Source organism: Seriola aureovittata, chromosome 10 (genome assembly GCF_021018895.1).
Source record: "Seriola aureovittata isolate HTS-2021-v1 ecotype China chromosome 10, ASM2101889v1, whole genome shotgun sequence".
In the NCBI taxonomy this organism is placed as follows: Eukaryota; Metazoa; Chordata; class Actinopteri; order Carangiformes; family Carangidae; genus Seriola; species Seriola aureovittata.
The window spans coordinates 21,010,915-21,030,231 of record NC_079373.1 but is presented as its reverse complement, the minus strand read 5'-3'; the positions used below and the strand labels follow the sequence as shown (position 1 = coordinate 21,030,231).

The 19,317-nt window shown below is 43.0% G+C and overlaps 2 protein-coding genes across 10 annotated transcripts in view; one reads left to right on the top strand and one right to left on the bottom strand.

Moving 5' to 3' along the window:
- Window positions 1–237: 237 nt before the first annotated feature.
- Window positions 238–15,539, top strand: nup205 (nucleoporin 205). The gene is made up of 42 exons (XM_056386540.1): window positions 238–290; window positions 1,509–1,651; window positions 1,788–1,959; window positions 2,208–2,352; window positions 2,504–2,663; window positions 2,818–3,046; window positions 3,210–3,374; window positions 3,484–3,659; window positions 3,822–3,938; window positions 4,044–4,181; window positions 4,336–4,486; window positions 4,631–4,836; window positions 4,971–5,153; window positions 5,491–5,541; window positions 5,974–6,183; window positions 6,311–6,548; window positions 6,651–6,840; window positions 7,040–7,160; window positions 7,312–7,393; window positions 7,591–7,755; window positions 7,891–8,015; window positions 8,197–8,311; window positions 8,695–8,844; window positions 9,097–9,171; window positions 9,343–9,500; window positions 9,599–9,679; window positions 9,851–10,042; window positions 10,287–10,488; window positions 10,598–10,696; window positions 10,832–10,980; window positions 11,340–11,531; window positions 11,651–11,772; window positions 11,992–12,124; window positions 12,347–12,473; window positions 12,629–12,702; window positions 12,829–12,957; window positions 13,238–13,364; window positions 13,587–13,759; window positions 13,979–14,108; window positions 14,324–14,452; window positions 14,690–14,766; window positions 14,973–15,539. The coding sequence occupies exons 1-42, from the start codon at window positions 263–265 to the stop codon at window positions 15,123–15,125; spliced, it is 5,982 nt and encodes a 1,993-aa protein (XP_056242515.1). The 5' UTR covers window positions 238–262; the 3' UTR covers window positions 15,126–15,539.
- A 375-nt stretch (window positions 15,540–15,914) lies between these two features.
- Window positions 15,915–19,317, bottom strand: part of fgd4a (FYVE, RhoGEF and PH domain containing 4a) — a 49,346-nt gene continuing 45,943 nt past the window's right edge. For all 9 annotated transcript variants that reach the window (XM_056386541.1, XM_056386542.1, XM_056386544.1 and 6 more), the window contains 4 exons: window positions 19,135–19,260; window positions 18,834–18,971; window positions 18,562–18,702; window positions 15,915–18,460 (listed from right to left, as the gene is read on the bottom strand). In XM_056386541.1, coding sequence (XP_056242516.1) covers window positions 18,191–18,460; window positions 18,562–18,702; window positions 18,834–18,971; window positions 19,135–19,260 — 675 coding nt within the window. In that variant the 3' untranslated portion in view covers window positions 15,915–18,190. The remainder of the gene's footprint in view (window positions 18,461–18,561; window positions 18,703–18,833; window positions 18,972–19,134; window positions 19,261–19,317) is intronic.

Genomic DNA, 19,317 nt, shown 5'->3' with positions numbered 1-19,317 from the left:
TATGAATTTGTGTTTGAAAACTACAATTCCCATCTGGCTAGAGGGCTCCAACGGTCCGAGGACCTCGCCTGTAGAGATTTACAGAATTACAGCAAGGTTTAAAATATATCTAACTGACTTCATTCCCCAGCATACACGTACATTTATAAGTAATTAATTTCTAGTTCAGGAAATTATTTCAAATTATGTTTACAGAATTTATAATTTTAAAATTGACACTGGCACAGGCCTAGAAGCTTCTGTCCAATTTTCCGAGTGTATCATGGCGGCACAGATGGCGGTAAATTCGGGTATGAACTATATTTCTTTCATTGAGTCACTTAATTGTGTTTATTTCTAGTAGCTGCTATTAATTGCTATTTCATAGACAGACACGTACATATACGCTTTTCTGTGCCTTTTATGTGCTATGTTTTGACCACATGGTGGTGGACCCATCAAGTTCAGGCTCGGGCTGCTAGGCTAATTTAGCCTAGCCTGCAAGTAAACGTTTGGTTAGCTAATATGGATAAAACAAGCAGTAAGTTGGCGAACGCGTTCGCATTTAATCCATTGACACAGTAAAGCTAAAGCTGGACGGGCAACATGACTCCTGATGCATCACCACTTCAAATGGTCTGCAGACCAGTTTACTTACGTGGAAACAAAACTGAAACAAAGTGACTTGGAAGAGGCAATGACATGTTTGGCATCACTGTAGACCATACGTTACTGTACTTGTGGGGATTTGTTTTGAACTCTTTGGCAAACTCGTGTAATAGTTGAGGCGAGGCTTGTTATACTCCTGTCAGTCAGTATGAGTCAGAGTCTGTCAGTTACAGGTGAAGTTGCTTAGATTTGTACAGACCTGATTGATGTTGCTTAACTTCGTGATAGCTATGCCTCCTAGGGGCTTTGTAGAAAAATAATACAATGACCAATAAATACAAGTTGTAATTGAATAAGGAACCTGAAACGACGTCAATAAACATAATAAGTAAAGAAACCTTTCTAGTTCAGACCAATAATTGAGTTTATATTAGGATCACTGATATTGTCAGGTATCATGAATCACATGGTCATTCAGTCTGTATAAAGCAGTAAGGTGTTAATAGTTAGTGCCACATGTGTATTAATCAGTACTGATGGTTGCTGTCCGAAAGAGGTTCACACTGTGAACATCATGAAAACGTAATTCCTTAGCATCAGTCCTGTCATGTTATGTTAGATTATGCTGAATTATTGATTGTGTAAAAGCATATTGCCAGAATAGAATGCAACTCTTCCCAAAATGGCGTCCATCATGTATGACAGTCATATATATATATATATATATATATATTATATATATATATATATATATGTGTGTGTGTGTGTGTGCATCATACATGGGATGCGCACAATGCAAAAGGATAGAGATGCCAATGCCAAGTATGGTTATAAGAAAGTAGCACATTAGGAGTGGTAGAAATCACTTGTGTGCATGTCTGATGAGACAAGACCATTGAAAGGCTGTTTTTCCCACCCAGGAGCCAGTCTGTGGGGGCCGCTGAAGGAGCTGTGGGAGACAGTGGATGGGGCTGTGCTGAGGAGACAGCCAGAGAGCGTCCATTTACTGGACCTGCAAATGAAGAAACACAAACCACACTTTTTATCACTCTTTAAGAACCCGGTGAGAATTAATTAAACAATTAAATTGGTATTCTTCCAGTGTAATCTACAACTTCCTTGGTGCACTTTTGATTATATCATTTCTGATATAAAGTGTGTCTGGGACTGTAATTTCAATAACCTCTCATTATTTTTAGCCCAAGAGTGCAGAGCAGAGGGAGAAGGTGCGGAAAGCCAGCACAGAAGGCATCGCCATCCAGGGTCAACAGGGGTCGCGGCTCCTTCCAGAGCAGCTCCTGACTGAAGCCTTCATCCTCAGTGACTTGTTTGATATTGGAGAGTTGTCAGCTTTGGAGCTTCTGTTGGCAGGTGAAGTGGACATTAGCAAAAAGCATGACTTTTAAGAAAATGTATAAATAAAGGAATGTAGTTAATTTGCTGACACATATTACAGTGTATATTGTGTTATAGATACAGCACTCACATCAGTTTATAATGACTACTTTGTTTTAGGTTTGTCCTGATTAAATCAATGAGTTGGAGACAAAGCCTTGCATGAATTCCGTTCGTACAGGCATTAACATTTCACACAACTGATTGTACTTGTCTTCCTCCAGGTGAACAGCAGCAGCCCCATTTTCCAGGTCTGACACGAGGACTTGTAGCTGTGCTGCTCTACTGGGATGGAAAACTTTGTGTCGCCAACTCTCTGCGCACACTCATCCAGTCACGCCATGGCAAGACTTTCACACTGGATCTAAGGTAATAATGTTATCTAAAGAAGCTCATTACTAAAAGACATGCGGTTTTGAAGGTCCACATGATGAGCATATTCTTGTCCTGTGGTTGATTTTTTTCTTTAACTTGTAAATAATTGTGGTTGACGTGTACTGTCATTTGTTCGCTCACTTAGTGGAGAGCTGGTGGCTTTGACGACACGTTTTACAGATGAACTGATGAACCAGGGTCTGACCAAACGCATCCTAACCTTGGTGTCAGAGATCAGTGTGACGCGTGAGTTTGAACGACTCCAGAAGGAGCGTGGCCTGGGCAACGAAAAGCACCGGAAGGAGGTGGGAGCAAATCTTTTATGTTAATTTGAAACAAAAATAATAATTTTCTCATTAAATTGCAAAGTGAGTAGCTTTCTGGATGCAACAGAAAAATGTGTTAGAGGAATATACGGAGAGCAATATGGACACCATTAACTCCCACTCTTGTTACCAGGTTTCTGACCTCATCAAAGAAAGCCGACAGGCCCTGGCTGATAGCCTGTTTTCATGGACCTGCCAGTCACCCTTGACTAAAGATGACACCCTTGCTCTCATTGGCCACCTGGAGACAGTGACAGCTCAAGCTGACGGCTCATTGGACAGTGTAAACCTGGCTCTGGTCATGGCACTGCTCTACTGCTTGGATGTCAGCTTCGTCGAGCAGGGGACTGAAGACAGAGAAGGTGGGACCATGTTAAATACATAATCTTTTCAATTCAAACTTTAATTTAGGTCAACAGTTAAATCCACTAAAAACGTAATTGCTTGTAGCTATGCATAACATTGCTCTTAGCTTCAATGTTTTGCTTTTACAGCCATTGAAGGATTGTGTCTATGTTCTTTTAGATCTGCTCCAGGCACTGCCACTGCTGACAGAGAGGCAGTATGTATCTGCAGTGCACAGTCGTCTGATGGATGGCCAGCCGTGGAAGCTTCCAGGCCTGCAAGCTGTGTGTCGGTTGGCCTGGGCTCTGTCTTTGAGGGTGCTTTCCCAGCTACCACAGGGGTCTGGTAAGTCGTCTGTTTCTGCGACACATATTAAATGTGCCTTACTTGCAGGAATATGAGCTTCTCAAAGATAATTGCCGTTTAAATGTATTCGTATGTGTGTGTTGTGCAGCCCTGGTTGAGTTCACTGAGGCAGATGAGGCTCTAGCTGACCAGGCTCTATTGGGAGATGTCTTCCTGTTTATGAAGGAGGGCGTGCTAGGGTGTGAGAGTTTTGCCCAGGAAGAGTTTTACATCCGCCGCCTCCATTCGCTCATCACAGACTTCTTGGCACTAATGCCAATGAAGGTGAGAGATGCCAATGTTTCTTCTGTAGTAAAAGATTGATGTGTTTGAATATCACGTTATATTGTCAGCTTGGGAGATTGGACATTTCTCTGATTAGTTATCAGGCTGTGTTTTTGTTATTTTGCATCCTGATTAAATTATTTAATTGTGCTTTCTTTGCAGGTGAAACAGCTTCGTAACCGTGCTGATGAGGACGCCCGCCTGGTGCACATGTCCCTACAGATGGACAGTGAGCTTCCATCATCGTTGCGCAAGGACTTAGACCACCTCATGATCCTCGTCAGTCTTTTTTTTTTTTTTTTACACGCACACACAAACATACATTTCAGCTTACATCACCTTTTACATTTTAAGGCTTTAACTGATAACTAATTTTATTTTCAGATTGGAGAGTTTTACAGTAAGGACCTGTTTGGGCTGGAGCTGGGTCTGGAGTTCTGGTGTCCCACAGAGTCTCTCCAACACACTTCTCTGCAGGGATCCTACCTGGCAATGGCACTGCAAAGGCCTCCTCATAAACAGGTAAGGGCCTTATTTTCTGGGCCGTGGTGTAGAAAAATACCCAAATTCGAGGTGGATTTGGATTCTCTTGAGAGAAGCAAGTTTTTCATACCATCTGCTTCTCTCTGTTGAAATTTTTTATTTATTTTTATTTTTTTGGTTTGATTTCATGCAGGTGGTTCTGTCCAAGTTTGTGCGTCAGATGGGTGACCTTCTTCCCTCCACCCTCTATATCTCCTATCTGCGTATGTTAAAAGGCCTCGCCAATGGTCCTCAATGTGCCCACTACTGCTTCAGCCTGCTGAAAACCAACGGAGCCACACACAGTAAGAGCAGATTGTTGCTATAACACAAAAAACTGCATGAATTAATTTTCCATGACTGAAGAAGAATATATGTATTTGCAGACTGATTCTGAAATCACTGAACATTCAAAAGAATGCCAACTAACTTCATGTACATGTGTGCAGGTGACAACATTCAGGGAGTTTCAGGTAGCCCAGTGTCTTGGGAACATTTCTTTCACTCCCTCATGCTGTACCATGAAAACCTGCGACGAGACCTTCCAAATCCAGATGCTGCACACTACCGCCACCCGCCACTGAGGGGCATCACCCAAAGGGAGCTGGAAGGACTCACCTCATTTTTGCAGTTGCTTACCACCATCATTACATGGGTATGGTACAACATTCACTACAAGGATGGGCATATTTAGTTATGAGCTCATATAATGTGGATTATAGAGCAAAATTAAGGTCAAGATTAACATGTAACTGCATCTTTTGTGTGTGATGTTTTTTTCTTATCTAGAGTGAAAATGCTCGACTGGCGTTGTGTGAGCATCCCCAGTGGACCCCAGTTGTAGTGATGCTGGGGTTGCTACAGTGCAGTGTTCCACCTGTCCTAAAGGCGGAGGTCCTGCACTGCCTGGCTGCCTTTGGGAAGTCACCAGAGATCGCTGCTTCACTCTGGCAGTCGCTGGAGTACACGCAGGTCAGCCTTTAAAAATGACTACACATTTGTCATCACATGATTTATTAACTTTATCATTCAAAGTTGATCATTTAACATCTGTAAAATGACCAAGTATTTTCACTATGGAGATAAAGGGCTTTCAAGGTTTCTATTTTATGGTTTAAACAGAAATTTAAACTTTGCTTGTGTCGGTCCCATTGAGTGTGTATCAACTTCCTCAAATGGTAGAAGTGTTTCAACTCTTTTCTTGTCCTTGTCTAAAGTTTTGATTTGGGTTTGAGTTTTGCAGCTTCCGTTGTTACATATGATTTTGTGTCAGATCATCTGCAGCTTTTTCAACGTTTTTCTACCATAGATCCTTCAGACTGTTCGAGCCCCAGGACAGAGGCAGGCAGCTGGAATTGAGGTGAGGGGATGTGAAACTGTCTATCTTTCCCTATTGGTTTCAAGATAAGCAAATAAAAAGGTTCATTAGTTGGTAAAGAGACCAATTAGAGTACTTGGAGCTGCCAAGATGATTTTTAATTTGTGTACAACAAAACAACACTTAACTAATGGCCAAAGGGAGAAATTCAGTTTGATTTTTAAGACATCTTGTTGTTGTGATACGAAATAATGCAGACAGGAAGTAAGTAAGTTGTTGTCTGTTGTGCAAAAGTTAGCACTTTGCATGATTCTGTTGCCAATCATTGAAGGAAAAAACACTTTGTAAAAACTGACTTTAATCTGTCATTGCTATGAAAAACTTTGTGTTCAAAGTTCTGTAACCTATAAAGAGAAGCACATTTGTGTTGGCAAACTTTCAGATTTTTTTTTCTTTTTTATTCTTGGCTCTCAGGTGGAGTTGAATGAGATTGAGTCGAGCTGTGAGGAGTACCCTCTGACACGAGGCTTCTGTCATCTGATCAGCACATTGGTCGAGTGCAGCCTGCCTGTTAATTTGGGGGCTGGGCTACGTGTGCCAGGATTCCAGCCCTACCTGAACTTCTTGCGTGACTCTGTGTTCCTCCCCTTCCCCACCAGAGCATATCGCCGCCCAGCTGAGAAGGTAAAGAGCTCCTCCAGACTCTTTATGAGGTGTAGACATATAGCTACAGCCTGTATTCTTTTTTCAATTCACATACATCTGTTATTTTAATTTTGCCTTCTTTTTTTTTTCCTTTGCCACCTCTCAGTGGGAGGTAGCTGACTCTGTCCTGGAGGTGTTCCACAAGCTGCTGCGGGACTACGAGCCCCAGCCGTCAGACTTTGTCCAGGAGATGGTGGAGTTGCAGGGTGAGCAGGTCCCAGCCCACAAGCCTCCCGGCCACAGCATCATGTTCCATCTGCTCAACGACTCGCCCATGCTGGCGCTCTGCCTCAGCCTGCTGGAGGAGGGTGTACGCCAGCTGGACACTTATGCACCCTTCCCTGGTGAGAGGACATACGCTGCTGCTGTCAGAGAAAGTGAAATAGCTTGTGTGTGTGTGTGTGTTTGTTCTAACGCCACGCCCCATTTCTGCCCCCCCCCTACAGGTAAGAAGCACTTGGAGTCGGCAGTGCTGCACTGCCTGTGCCTGCTGGACCTGGCTCTGCAGAAGGAGGTGGTGTTCATGGATCTTCTCAGGGAGAGCCAGGCCTCCCTGCTGGTTTCTCCTTTGGAGCAGCTACTCCAGGGTGTCAGTCCTCAAACCCGAAGGGCCGATCACATTGTCAGTATTGCCAGGTAAGCGCATTTAGGTGGAAGTACAAACTGATTTTTGTTGAGTCAGTCTTTGTTTGTCCTGTCTATCCGCTCTTTCCTAGTTAATAGTCTGTCACCAAGTTGGTTATGTAGGTTATGTATCAAATAATTACACTCTTAGAAAGACTGATAGTCTCAGAATGTATGTAACTAAGTGAGGAACCTTGCTTGTCCCCTGCAGGTATCTGTATCACAGTAGCTCCAACCCAGAGGCTGCTTTCCAAAGTGCCAAGATCCTGCGTCGTATCGCCAACTACCCCAACATTCAGATGAGGCTGGTGGGAGATTTCACACACGACCAGGTATGTGCAAATCTAATAGTTGCCTTTCCCCCAAAACTATAGGATATTTCACTAAATAGGTGCAGGAAAGGGCCATGGTATGTTGTGGTAATAGTGACCTTTTCTGTAGTGATGTGTGTGAAATTGAGAACAATTTCTGTCTCTCCCTCAGGCAGTGAGTGATAAACTGATGGCAGGCTTTGTGGAGTGTCTGGACAATGAAGAGGCAGAGGAGGGGACCGAGAAAGGAGATGGTGAGGAAGAGAGACATTCCTTCTATTCTTTTCTATCTATTCTTTGTTGTCTGTAAGACTTTTCATGAGCCTAAAGCTGTACCATCTTAAGCATTTCATTTACGTCCTGTTGATTTAATACTATGAAAGCTAAACCTGTGTTTTAGAAATGTCACACTCAAGCTCAGCTTCCTCATTTACCACTGGATTGTTTCTAGACTCAGAACAACAAAAGAATGTGGCAAGAATCCGTCATGAAACCCAGATCCATATTCTGAACTTGCTCATCACGTCCTTGGACCTGAAGACGCCCAATCTGGCTCTTTACCTTTTGGGCTATGAAGTAAAGAAGCCTGTGTCCTCCACCAACCTCCAGGACCCAGGTCAGACCACAACCTCAGCCACTGGCATGTTGGTTTTGGTGGCAGTGGCGATTTCTGCAATATATGTGGGATTCTGGTTTGGGCAGAAAAAGTATCAGATGACCAAAGACTTCTCTTTTACTTTTTGTGCTGTAGGTGTGTTGGGATGTCCACGGAGCTGCCTGCATGCCATCCTGAGTCTCCTGCAGAGAGGCACTGAGAAGAGATCAGGACCTGTACTCACACAGCAGGCCCCACACCTGGCTGAGCTCTGCTACCAGGTACTCTACTCAGAACGCCCATAAAGTCTTTGACATGGAGATCAGTCTCAGCACTGAGAGATGTAGCACAGCAGCAGTTTAATTTTTGCATTTTATGCCCAGAAGGTTAAATGTATATATGAAATTGATATGTGGGCGATTTGATTAATTACATTTTTTTGTGTGTGTTTCTCTATCTCAGGTGATCTACCAGCTGTGTGCCTGCCCAGACACATCTGGACCCACCATGCGCTATTTGAGGACCAGCCAGGACTTCCTGTTCTCTCACCTGCAGCACCTGCCTTTCATCCTGTCCAGTGAGTACAGGATCCCCACTGATCTCCTTGGGCCTGAAATATGTAATCACAAAAGCATTAGAGATGTGATGATGGAAAAGCATGAAACAAAAGAGACAGGAAATAGGAATGGAGGAAATGCAAAACAATTAATTGAAATTAGTGGGTTGTATGGTCTTCCTGCAGAAAGGAAACAATGAATGGAAAAATTGAAGCCCAGAGATATAAATGTAAAAACAAAGCCAGGAAACAACAGCAGCAGTGATGGACCCCTTTAATGTTACAAAGCTGTGTGTGCCACTAATAAAATATAAATGTGTAACTTGTTGATGGAAATGCAATGACAGTAGTTGTGTTTTTTTTTTTTTTTTCAATGCCTTGACTATTCTTTATCCATCCCTCAGCTAACCAGATCGCTGCCCTCTCTCAGATGTCTTGGCTCATGAAAACAGCTGCAATTGAGCTGAGAGTGACCTCTCTGAACCGCCAGCGCTCACATACACAGCGCCTCGTCAGCCTGCTGCTGGACGACCAGCCACACACTCAGCATACAGGTATGGGATAAGGTGTCTGTAGGTGTTTGTGTCAGATATTTTAACACGATGTTAAATTCTCCAAACATAAGACTAATAGTTTAATTTTATGCCCACATTTCAAAGGTATTTTTATGTCACTTGTAGGCCTGTTGATACTCTGATGCATATACAAAAATAATTATCATACTGTGTCTCATTGGGACTTAATGTTGTGACATTATGATGATTGTAACTTTAATGTATGAACCTAGAACCTGATTTTCCTTTCAGCCGATGGGGAGTCAGGCATGGAGGAAGAGACCAGATCAGTCAGCGGTTTCCTGCATTTTGACACAGTTTCTAAAGGTTTGTGGCATTTTAGTGCACAAATCAAATATAAATATCAAAACATAATTAGAATTGACTCACTTGACGTTTGAGTTGTTCATATCAGCTTTAATTTACAGCTCTTGTTTCTTAAGAGAGCAGATTGTTTTTGACTTTGACGCTCATCGTGTCCTTGTTTGGTGCCATCAGTGCGCAGGAAGTTGCTGAGTGTGCTGGACGCCATCGATTTCAGTCAGGACATGCCTGAGCTGCTGCAGCTGGACTTCTTCGAGCGCACTCAGATAGAGCAGGTGATCTCCAACTGTGAGCATGTCAATGAGCAAGGACACACTGTGTGCAATGTTAAGGTGGGTTTTCTAAGTTGAACATGCAATCTTCTCTTTCTCTATTGTGTTTTCAAATATTTTTCTCAGATCATATCATAATGTTTTAATGTTTCTCACAGTTGCTTCATAGAGTGCTGGTTGCTGAGGTAAATGCCCTGCAAGGAATGGCAGCCATTGGACAGAGGCCCCTGTTAATGGAGGTGAGTGAATTTAAAATGATGCGTTTATAACTTTAGCCCTCATGAAATGGATTGTAACTTGAAATGTGGTTTCAAATAAAAAAAAAAAAAAACCCTTTGACCAATATTGTGTCATTGAAAACTGTAAAAGAGCTAATGTTGAGCAAACATGTTTTGCCTGTTGTCATCTAGGAGGTGAACTCCATCCTGCAGCAGGTGGTGGAACGTAACCGTGTCCGTCGAAGTCTGAGTGCAAAGCGACACGCGCTGCAGTCCTGGAGGAGCCTGGTGGAGACGCTGCTGACTGCCTGCCCTGCTGATCTCATACCTGCTGATGATCGACAGCTCATCATCAGAGACCTGCTGCTAGACCTGCATGATAAGGTCAGTGTGGCATGCAGGGTGAAACTATTATGCAACAATTTATAAAAAGGTTTGACTAGGCACATTTAAAATCACTCTGTTATCATATTAAGAACATTTTAAATGGTGTTGTGGCTTTCATTCAGTGCTCATCATTAGATTTGTACTGAATGAATCAAAGCAAGAATTGACTGATGCAGTGCAAAACCTCAAATCCAAAGATTGTTGTATCAACTAAATTAAAATGTTGTCCTGCATTGTCCAGGTGTTATCTGAGGATGCTGCAGGAGAACTGATGCCCATTGTTGCCGGGGCAGTCTTCACTCTGACAGCCCACCTCAGCCAATCAGTGCTGTCCGAGCAGCAGCAGGGGTTGGGATTAGAAGCATCCTCAGGCTTTGCCTCCATTGCCAACTCCGCCCTGCATCTGATCCTCCGCAAGCTGTTGGATTTCATCCTTTGTACTGGTTAGAAATGACTTAAAACCCCTCTCACTCACATTTCTCACATGGGCTGTGCTGTTAAGATAAAAATTGGCCATACTAGATTTTATAATATTGTCTTTTACACTTGAAGGAGGTGGATACCAGCGTCTGCGTGCTCACCTGTATGGGTCTCTACTGTACTATCTGCAAATCGCCCAGAAACCTGAAGAACCAGACACTCTGCAGACAGGTACACTGTTATTACACAATTTGATATGTGATGATATTTTCTGACAGAAGTTGTCAGAATATTGATGGGCAGATTTTTACAGATAAGTTTCTAAGTATCATGTTTATAAGACCTCTCCCTCGATCCCTCCTCCAGCTGGGAAGGCAATGTGGGAACGGCTGACAGCTCCTGAAGACGGTTTCTCCAAACTCCAGAGAGAGAACCTCGCTATCATTGAAAGTTATGGCAAATCTCTCATGGAGGTTGTGTGCAGGGACGCTTGTGACGGCCATGAAATAAGCAGGGTAAGAGCCAAACCATACACTTTCTAAAACAATATGATGCTACCAGATTTAGCCTCATATTGACATGATGCTTTGTGATTTCCCCAATTCTGATTGAATATCTACTGATACTGAAGTCTGATCTTATATTTTTACAGTATATATAAGGTTTTGAATAATCAATTCTCTAATACTTTTATATATATTTTTCATTCTGTCTAATATAATATTTACTGTGTCTCGTCAAAATTTGGAGAAGCACTGAGATTCAAAAACACTTTCTCTGAATGTAATGATCACAGTTATAACAAACGCCTCTGAACTTCTCTCGCCTAGCCTGATCTTTGTTACAAAGTGTCATGGTTTGTTGTCCTTGTCAGATGCTGGCCCTGGCAGTGCTGGACCGGATCCTGTCAATAGACCGTCAGAATCAGTGGCTGGTTTATGTCTGCAACAGTGGCTACCTGCGCTCGCTAGTGGAGAGCCTGAGACAGGATGACGCTGCCCTGCAGAGCCTGCTCGCACCTCAGCCACCCCTCCTCAAACCACTTTACATCTATGAGAGCAAGATGGTGAGGAGATGTGGACAGCTGACATACTTCTAAAGTCTGACTCAAAAAGCCCCGTTTAGGGAGTGTCTAGATAAAAGCCTCTAAGTACAACATTATGAAAGTGGTGTGTGTGTTTTCAGGCTCTGCTGACCCGTGTGGCTAAGACAGGCCAGGGAGCTGTGGAACTGCTGCGCTGTGGACTGGTGGCGCAGCTGATGGAGTGCCAGGTGTTTGACATGGTACCTGACAGCGACGCACACAGGTATGGGTCTGGAAAGCAAAGGGGAAAGTGTCTTTACCTGTGGCCTTCTTATTGTTTATTGTTATAACATTGCAATTGGAAGAAAATATCCTTTAGAGGAAAATGTCCTTAGACCTGAATTCTCAGTTTATTGATTTTCCTCAAATGGGTTTATGAAGTATATGTTGTGATAATAATTCCTTACTCCTTATATTGGGTATGTTTCTTTGTGGTCTACAGGGTAATGAGGGACCCATCAGGCTTCATCCCCAGTCCTATGGACCGCTACAGGCAGATTCTTTTGCCGACATTGAGACTCTTTCAAGTGATCCTGACCTCTACCACCATGAATCACCAGCAGGGGGCAGCACAGGTTAGCACAAGGTTGCTGTATTTTGAAGAGGACTAATTTTCGAATTTTACCCTGAAAATCCCAACAATCAGTATTTTATTAATGAGTCCACTGCATCATTGTATGTTGCCTCGTCCCTTCATCAGCTGTGTTGAGCCTAGCTGGGGTACTGTTTTATAAATGTTACACTTACAGTCTAACTATCCCATAATGTTGTGTGTCTGTCTGTGTGTGTGTGTGTAGGTTCTCCAGTGGCTAATAGTCCATGCAGACACCATTCAGTCCCTGTTACGCTGTCAGGAGCTCAGCATGGGAGCTTTGCAGGAGCTCTCTTTGCTTACTGGCATCATCAGTAAAACGGCTCTGCCAGGTACAAAAATAACCATACACACCAACCTTAAAGTGACTTTACTCTTTTAATTCACTTTGTTTTATTATATATTTTCCCATTTTTATTCTGCAAACCACATATGTACATAACAGTGATTCAGTGAATGGTGATGTTCATGTACTGCTTGGTCTCAGGTGCCCTCGAGATGGGCGGGGAGGTCAACAGTGCTGCTCTTATGGAGTTCCAGGGTCACATCAACCGATTCCAGGTTAAACATTTTGACTTACACTTTAATCTTATTCATGCCCCTGCAATCTTATTTGTCCTTGCTAACGCACCTCCTATTTAGTGTGTTACCTGCACAGTTGTAATATATTGTCTTCCTTTTTTTTAGCGTCTGTGTCTGTCTCTGCTTGGCTGTCTGGTGGGGAGCGAGCGAGAGAGGTTGCTAAAGCAGGCTGAGATCGCTGCCCCTGGAGAGTCAGCAGAACGAAGAGAGGAGATGGAGGTGGCCATGCAACAGGTTTGGCAATAAGTGCTCCATACACTGAGTAATGAGACTTATATGGAAGAAGGGGGGGATTGTAGTGTAGTTTTAAAAGCTGTTTCTTTCTCAGGGACTGGCTCCTTTTTAAGTAGTAGGTGTTACCCAGCATACATTTCAGGTGGTCAAACAGTACAGTGATGAATAGTCAGGAGAAAGGCACTGAAACAATGTGTGGTGGAGTCTTGGATCCATACTCATGATTATTTATCAGTTCAGCATTGTCAGTGACCTGAGAGGTTTTGTCCTCTGTCCCCAGGTGTGTGCTAACATCATGGAGTACTGCCAAACTCTGCTGCTGCAGAGCTCAGCCCAGGCTCAGTTCAGCATCTGCCTCTTCAGCCCCTCAGGCAGCGAGCCAGCTGGCAGAGACGGAGGACGCACAGGTCAGTGATATTCTGCCCATACTAAAGAAGAGGAAAAGGAGTTTTACTCATGTCGCTGTGTACTGTATAAGCAAGCCATATTTGTTGATACAAATAGTATTAGTCCTCTCCTGTTTGTAAAAAGTCGTTTTTCAGTGAACCTCATGCGGCACTTTTACCACAAGTTAGCTTTTCTTCTTCAGTAAGTATAAGACTAAACTGTGGCTCCAATGTTTTTTAAAGATCTCTCATCCACTGTGCCGTCGATGTCTTACTCCCGAGCACCCAGCCTGGGTATGGTCCTGTACCTTCTGAAAAACAGCGCTGCAGATTTCTTCAGATTCCACCAGAGTCACAGACAGAGCCTTGGCAAGCTGCAGAGTCTGGATCAGCTGCCTCCTGAGGAGCTCAAGGAGGTAATGATAGTCTTATAGACTAATTCAATCTGTCTCACAGACACCACACTGCTGTTCACACTGAGCAAACATTGCCTTTCACCTCATAAATGGTGAATTTTATATAAAAGTTAAGGTCAACAGAGGAATGAATGAAAACAAACTATTCTTTACTTTATGCATCTGATTGGCTTCACCATGCTTTGTCTTGAGTTCTAAGCACAGATATCTTCTCTGTAGTTGTGCCAGGGCCTGGTGTCAGGCCCAGGAGGGGTGGAGAAAATCTCATCAGTCCAGAGGAGCTTGCTTGCCAAGAGACGACTGGTCCAGCTTATCAACAACAGAGCCAAGCTGCTGGCCCTGTGCTCCTGTATCCTTTGGTCCCTCGCAGGCACAGTTGTAGTGACAGGACTAACAGCGTCAGACTAAAGGAGTGTTTTTTGTCCCCCCTTTTATCTCTTTTTAGCACACCAGAATAAAAAATCCACTAACACGTTCTCCATCATTAAGTTATTGTATGTAACACCTTGTGGAAATGTCACAGCATGAGTCGGTGTAAAACGCCTTGACCTGCTTCTCTCTCAGATGTTATCGAGACATGTTTGTTTGTGTTGTGGCGCCACCTGGAGTACTACCTGTTGCACTGTACCCCCACTGACCCCAAGGATTCCCTGATGCCAGGGGCCAGCTTATTTAGGTCACGCCTCACAGATGGTAAGAAAATATGTTACAGATACTGTATACGGTTCACTTCACTTTAACATGGTCTGAAGAAGCATTTCAAAGACAAAAACTGTAAGAGTGAATCGGTAATTATTATAAGACTTGACGTAGCCGGCAGTTTTCAGACCTACTGAGGAAAGCTCACTTGCAAAACTGCTGTTTCCATCCATGGTGATGAAATTGAGGGAACTTTTGCTCGTTTGTTTATTTTAAATTTGTTTTCCTCAGACTCCTTTGGCGGGTTGCATGCAAGTGGAGGCCGTGGACTCAGTCTGTCCCGAGTCAGCCAGCAAGACCTAGACCTGGTAAGAAATGGCTGTGTTCATATTGCACATTTAGTGAAGAAGGTCATATTCATTCATAGTTTTGGATGCGAGCTCTGTCCCCCATGTTGTATCAGTAATTGCTGTACCTCTTGACATAAGTATACATTATTATTATTATTATTATTATTATTATTATTATTATTATTAATAATCCCTCTGTTTGTCTCCTGGTTGTGTGCCTGCAGCTGAAGAGCGACATGGCTGCAGGTTTTGGAGAAGCTCTGCAGAGGAAGCTGCTGGATGTGGAGGGCTTGTACAGCCAGGTCCGCTCCCGATACACCTTCATCCAGGCCCTCGTTCGCCGGATCCGTGGCCTGCTCAGACAACCCAAAAGCTGAGACAGACACACTAACACAAAGACTGGCCTAGATCCAAATTTCCCTTTCTTACTCAATCAAAACCTCCGACAAGCATAAAGATGAGCTACACCAGGAAACTACCATGATCTAAGACTTTCTGTCAGTTTGCTTTTTCAGGCAACATCACTCCTTTTTACTGATCTTTTCTCTCGAGCAATGTGGGATGTTACCGCCATCACAACGCGTGATGCATTCTGTGTGACCAATCCTAATTATGTTTGACTAACGCTGTGCAAGGAGCGTTCTTTAAAGAAGTGAGACGTAACTTGCAGAACACACTTATGAAAGTTTTACTCGTTAATAAGAATTTGATATTCTTTTGTTTGGTTTGGTTTGATTTTTTTTTTTTTTTTGTCTTTTGTGAAAATAAAAACATTTTCTATATCTGTTAAATGCTTGTGTAGTTCACACAGATCACTCAACAAACAACCTAAATGAAACCATTACTTAGTCAAGTCTGTGTCTCTTCACATGTGTGGGCTGGTGTACACAGTGTGTCTGACTAGAAAACTCTTGAGGACTTCACTTTATCATGTACATCTTCAGAACATCCACCACTTCTGACAAACAGCAACTACTGAAGTTACCTATTTTTAGAAGCATGTCTGTCTGCGGTGACTCATTGTGAAAATCATCTTATCTGGAGAAGCAAAACGAGGAACCAAAACAAGATGTTTCTTAGTGAAAGTAACATTACAAAGAGACACACTGTTGGCCAAGTTACTCAAGCAGTAAAATAATGTTCGGAACAATATAGATGCACATAAATCATATTTAATCTTGTTTTATTTCTTTGAAGGTACACTTTATAGGACTGTAAAGTGCGTAGATTCTCAAACCTTTGGGGAGGGGATGCGAGGACACAAAAATCTGGATATACATTCAGATCTTACAGACAGGCAAGGTTTGTGCTCTTTGAGTTTTTTTTTTTTATTTTAATACTGAGGATGGAGGGGGAATTCAGAGGGGTAAGACTCAGGTGAGCACCAGCATTGAGTAGAGGGGGAATTCTGCAAATGGGAACATGTGAATAGAGACGCTCATTATGGAGAATATAGGCACATTTCCCCCCCCACACAGTCCATCCACCACCACGATTGATCGGTGTCACACTGAAGAACCGAGGTGATGTTTGATGGGTTAGTGGAAAAACATCTGCTCTCAGAAAAAATAAGATCTACCTACTGCACTTCTTAGTGGACAGTGAGGGAACAAATTTGTGCTACTTTTAACAGATCATGCTTGTCATATTCTATAAATTACTTTTAAATAATAATTACAGCATTAAAAACACATTTACATGTCTCGCGCCAGCTTGCTATACCTGTGATTGTGCTGCATTTGCATCTAAATAGAAAACTGCCACACAAACATAATGAGGGTCCCTGCTCATCTTTCTCTACATGAATTGACGTCCATGACTGTTGTGTAGTTAGACTACCATTTGCTGTTCACCCTCAGATTTGCACATGAAGGACTATCATCGATCATTTATGAAGCCGGATTAGAATAGATGATTGTTTAATACAGACTGCGCTGTGCAGGCCATAGGTCTGGGCGATGTGCTACAAAACCAAAATCATCAGACCATAGAGATTTATTAGTTTGCTGCACTTCCTACTTCCTACTATACCTTTAAAGGGACACGCCACAGATTTTACACACAGCGTTCAGTTTACTTGCCTTGCTCAAGCTGAGTGGAGAAAACAGTTGTCTAATATCTTCTGTAACTCTGATGATGTCATAGTGATGTCACCAGGGTCATCTTGAGTTAGGCTTTAGCCTTGCAATATTTGACAGAAAACCTGTGTTGTAAACTGGGTAATGGAGTGTCAAATATGATGGGATTTAACAGTCAGGGAAGTTTAACGGATGATGCTAATGAGTTGCATTATGGGAATTGTAGGATATGTCATTTTTCAAGCTTGACTGTCCCAGGGGTTTGGTCTCTGTTGCTTTGATTTTTAAATCTTTTTAAAAATCTGCTTCTTGCTATTTTCCCAATTTTATGGGAGTGCAATGCCAAATCACTGGTGTACCCCGTTGTCAATGAGCAGGACTGACCTATTGTAGTATTGAGTTTACAGGATTGACGTTGCATTCATGTAGTGAAGCGTGCTGATTTGTCAGGTGTTCAATTATACCAGATGAGCCTAAAACAGACATTCACATTTGGTTATTTTATCTATAAATGGTTTCTCATTTTCATTTCTGCAAAATTTACCCACCACAATATGTACTGCTTTAACAGTTTATATCTGAGAGATTTTATCGCCCACCGCTGTAGGATTCAGGATTTGATTAGACTGTTGCTTAATTTTCACTGAGGGATGAGAGAGGGAGATGAGACCATCATTATTCCAACCACAAGACCATTTTCAGTTCCAGTTTTGGAACCATCTTCTCAAGCAAAGAAAAGGGGGAATACTGTAAATACTTTATATCATACTTAGATGATTTTTCTGTGTTATAGAAACAACGTTTGGGACTGATTTCTATGCATTAAAAACACAACTGTTCCTTTTCAAAAAGAAAAACATTTATACTGTACATGTACACAGAGCTGAGTTACAGCACCAGCAGACTTAGTTTGAACTGTCCTTTTGCTTTGATTCACATCCTGTACAGAGCGCTGTGCAAGTCTGTGGTAGTCCACTGGCTCAAGAGGAGTTGATAGAGGTCCATAAAGAATGAATTTGAGCTGTCCTTAATAGTGCCTGTTCAAGGGAAGTTGATCAGTCCTGAGGCCCCTTTGCTCTAGTGTTGATTGTACCAGAGATGTTCTTTAGTAATCCAGCACAGCTCTAGCAGTGAATCAAAAGTTGGGTTTATGAGAAAATCCCAGAGGAAACGGGGAAGAGGAGAGTGACAAGAAAAGGCAGCTTATCCAGCACTGATTTTTTCACTTTAGCTTGAAGATTCAGAGTCAAGGACATCATGGAGAGTGTGCATTTGTATTCTGTTTGTGCAGTACACATCTGCACATCCCGTCTTTCTTGAGCAACCCAACAGCAGTTTGCTTGTAGAAAAGTCCAGCAGCCGCTTTATGTGCTATCAGCAGCCGCCTCTTGTGTGTTGTTGTTGTCCATCATGTTTGGATTGCCGCCGTTGGTGTGAGGGCATTCTGGCATCTCTCCTGTCACTGCCACTCGTATGACTTTGAGCCAGCGCTGCTTTAGCTCCTCAGTTTCAGCAGCAAAGTTGTGGACGGACTTGGACTGGGAGAGACGGAAGCTGGCTGGAGCGTCTGTGGGTCGGGTGCTGTCATCCACAGAATAACCCAGAAGGGGGATTGTACACTGGGCCTTCACGTCCTGGGGAGAGTAGTCGGGGACAGAGAGAATGTTATCAGTATGGATGGATTTTATATCAATATGGGTGATCAAATCTTTGGTTTGTGTTCTTGCCGTTTTACCTGCGGAGCGCCGTAGAGGTAGAGCACCAGACATTCCTTCTCGGGGATGACGCACCACACCTTCTGCCAGGGTTTGTTCTTTTCACAGTACTGCAGGAAGCCACACATGATGCTGCTGCCTGAGAACTGAGCTGCCTCTATCTGCGCAAAAGAAGACGACCGCAAATTAGTACAAACTAATACTTCTATATCAGTTGTCTCTACCTAGAAAATTCTAATGGGAATCCCAACACGTTTTTATATTTATCTGGGTATCCAAACATCCTCTTTACCTCCAGGATGCCCTTCTTCTTGCCCTCGGTTACCGCTTCCCCAGTCAGGATGGAGTAGCAGTCTCTGCAGACTTTGCTCATCTTGTTGCCATCATATTCTAGTTGCACCTTATTGTCTGAACATTTCCAGCACACCACCTGGAAGAAACGGGAAGAGTCATACTCAAACCTCTTGAATGTGTAAAACTGTTTTGTGTGTATACAACTGCACTCATGAGGTTTTTACTCCACCGCAGAACTCTGTCTCTTCCACCTTCTCTGCATACATTATGCATAGCACGACAATGTCAAGATTACTTACATAGCCGCAGGCTCTGCAGTGGTGTCTCCGCCGTGTCAGAGCATTGAAAGGCTCTTTACACTTCATGCACATTGTCACTTCATTGTCGCGTATCCAACGAGGTGCACGCTTCCCCAGCTCTGCTTTCTATGTTAAAATAAAAACATACTCAATATGACAGCACAGAAAAAGGTGGTGACAGTG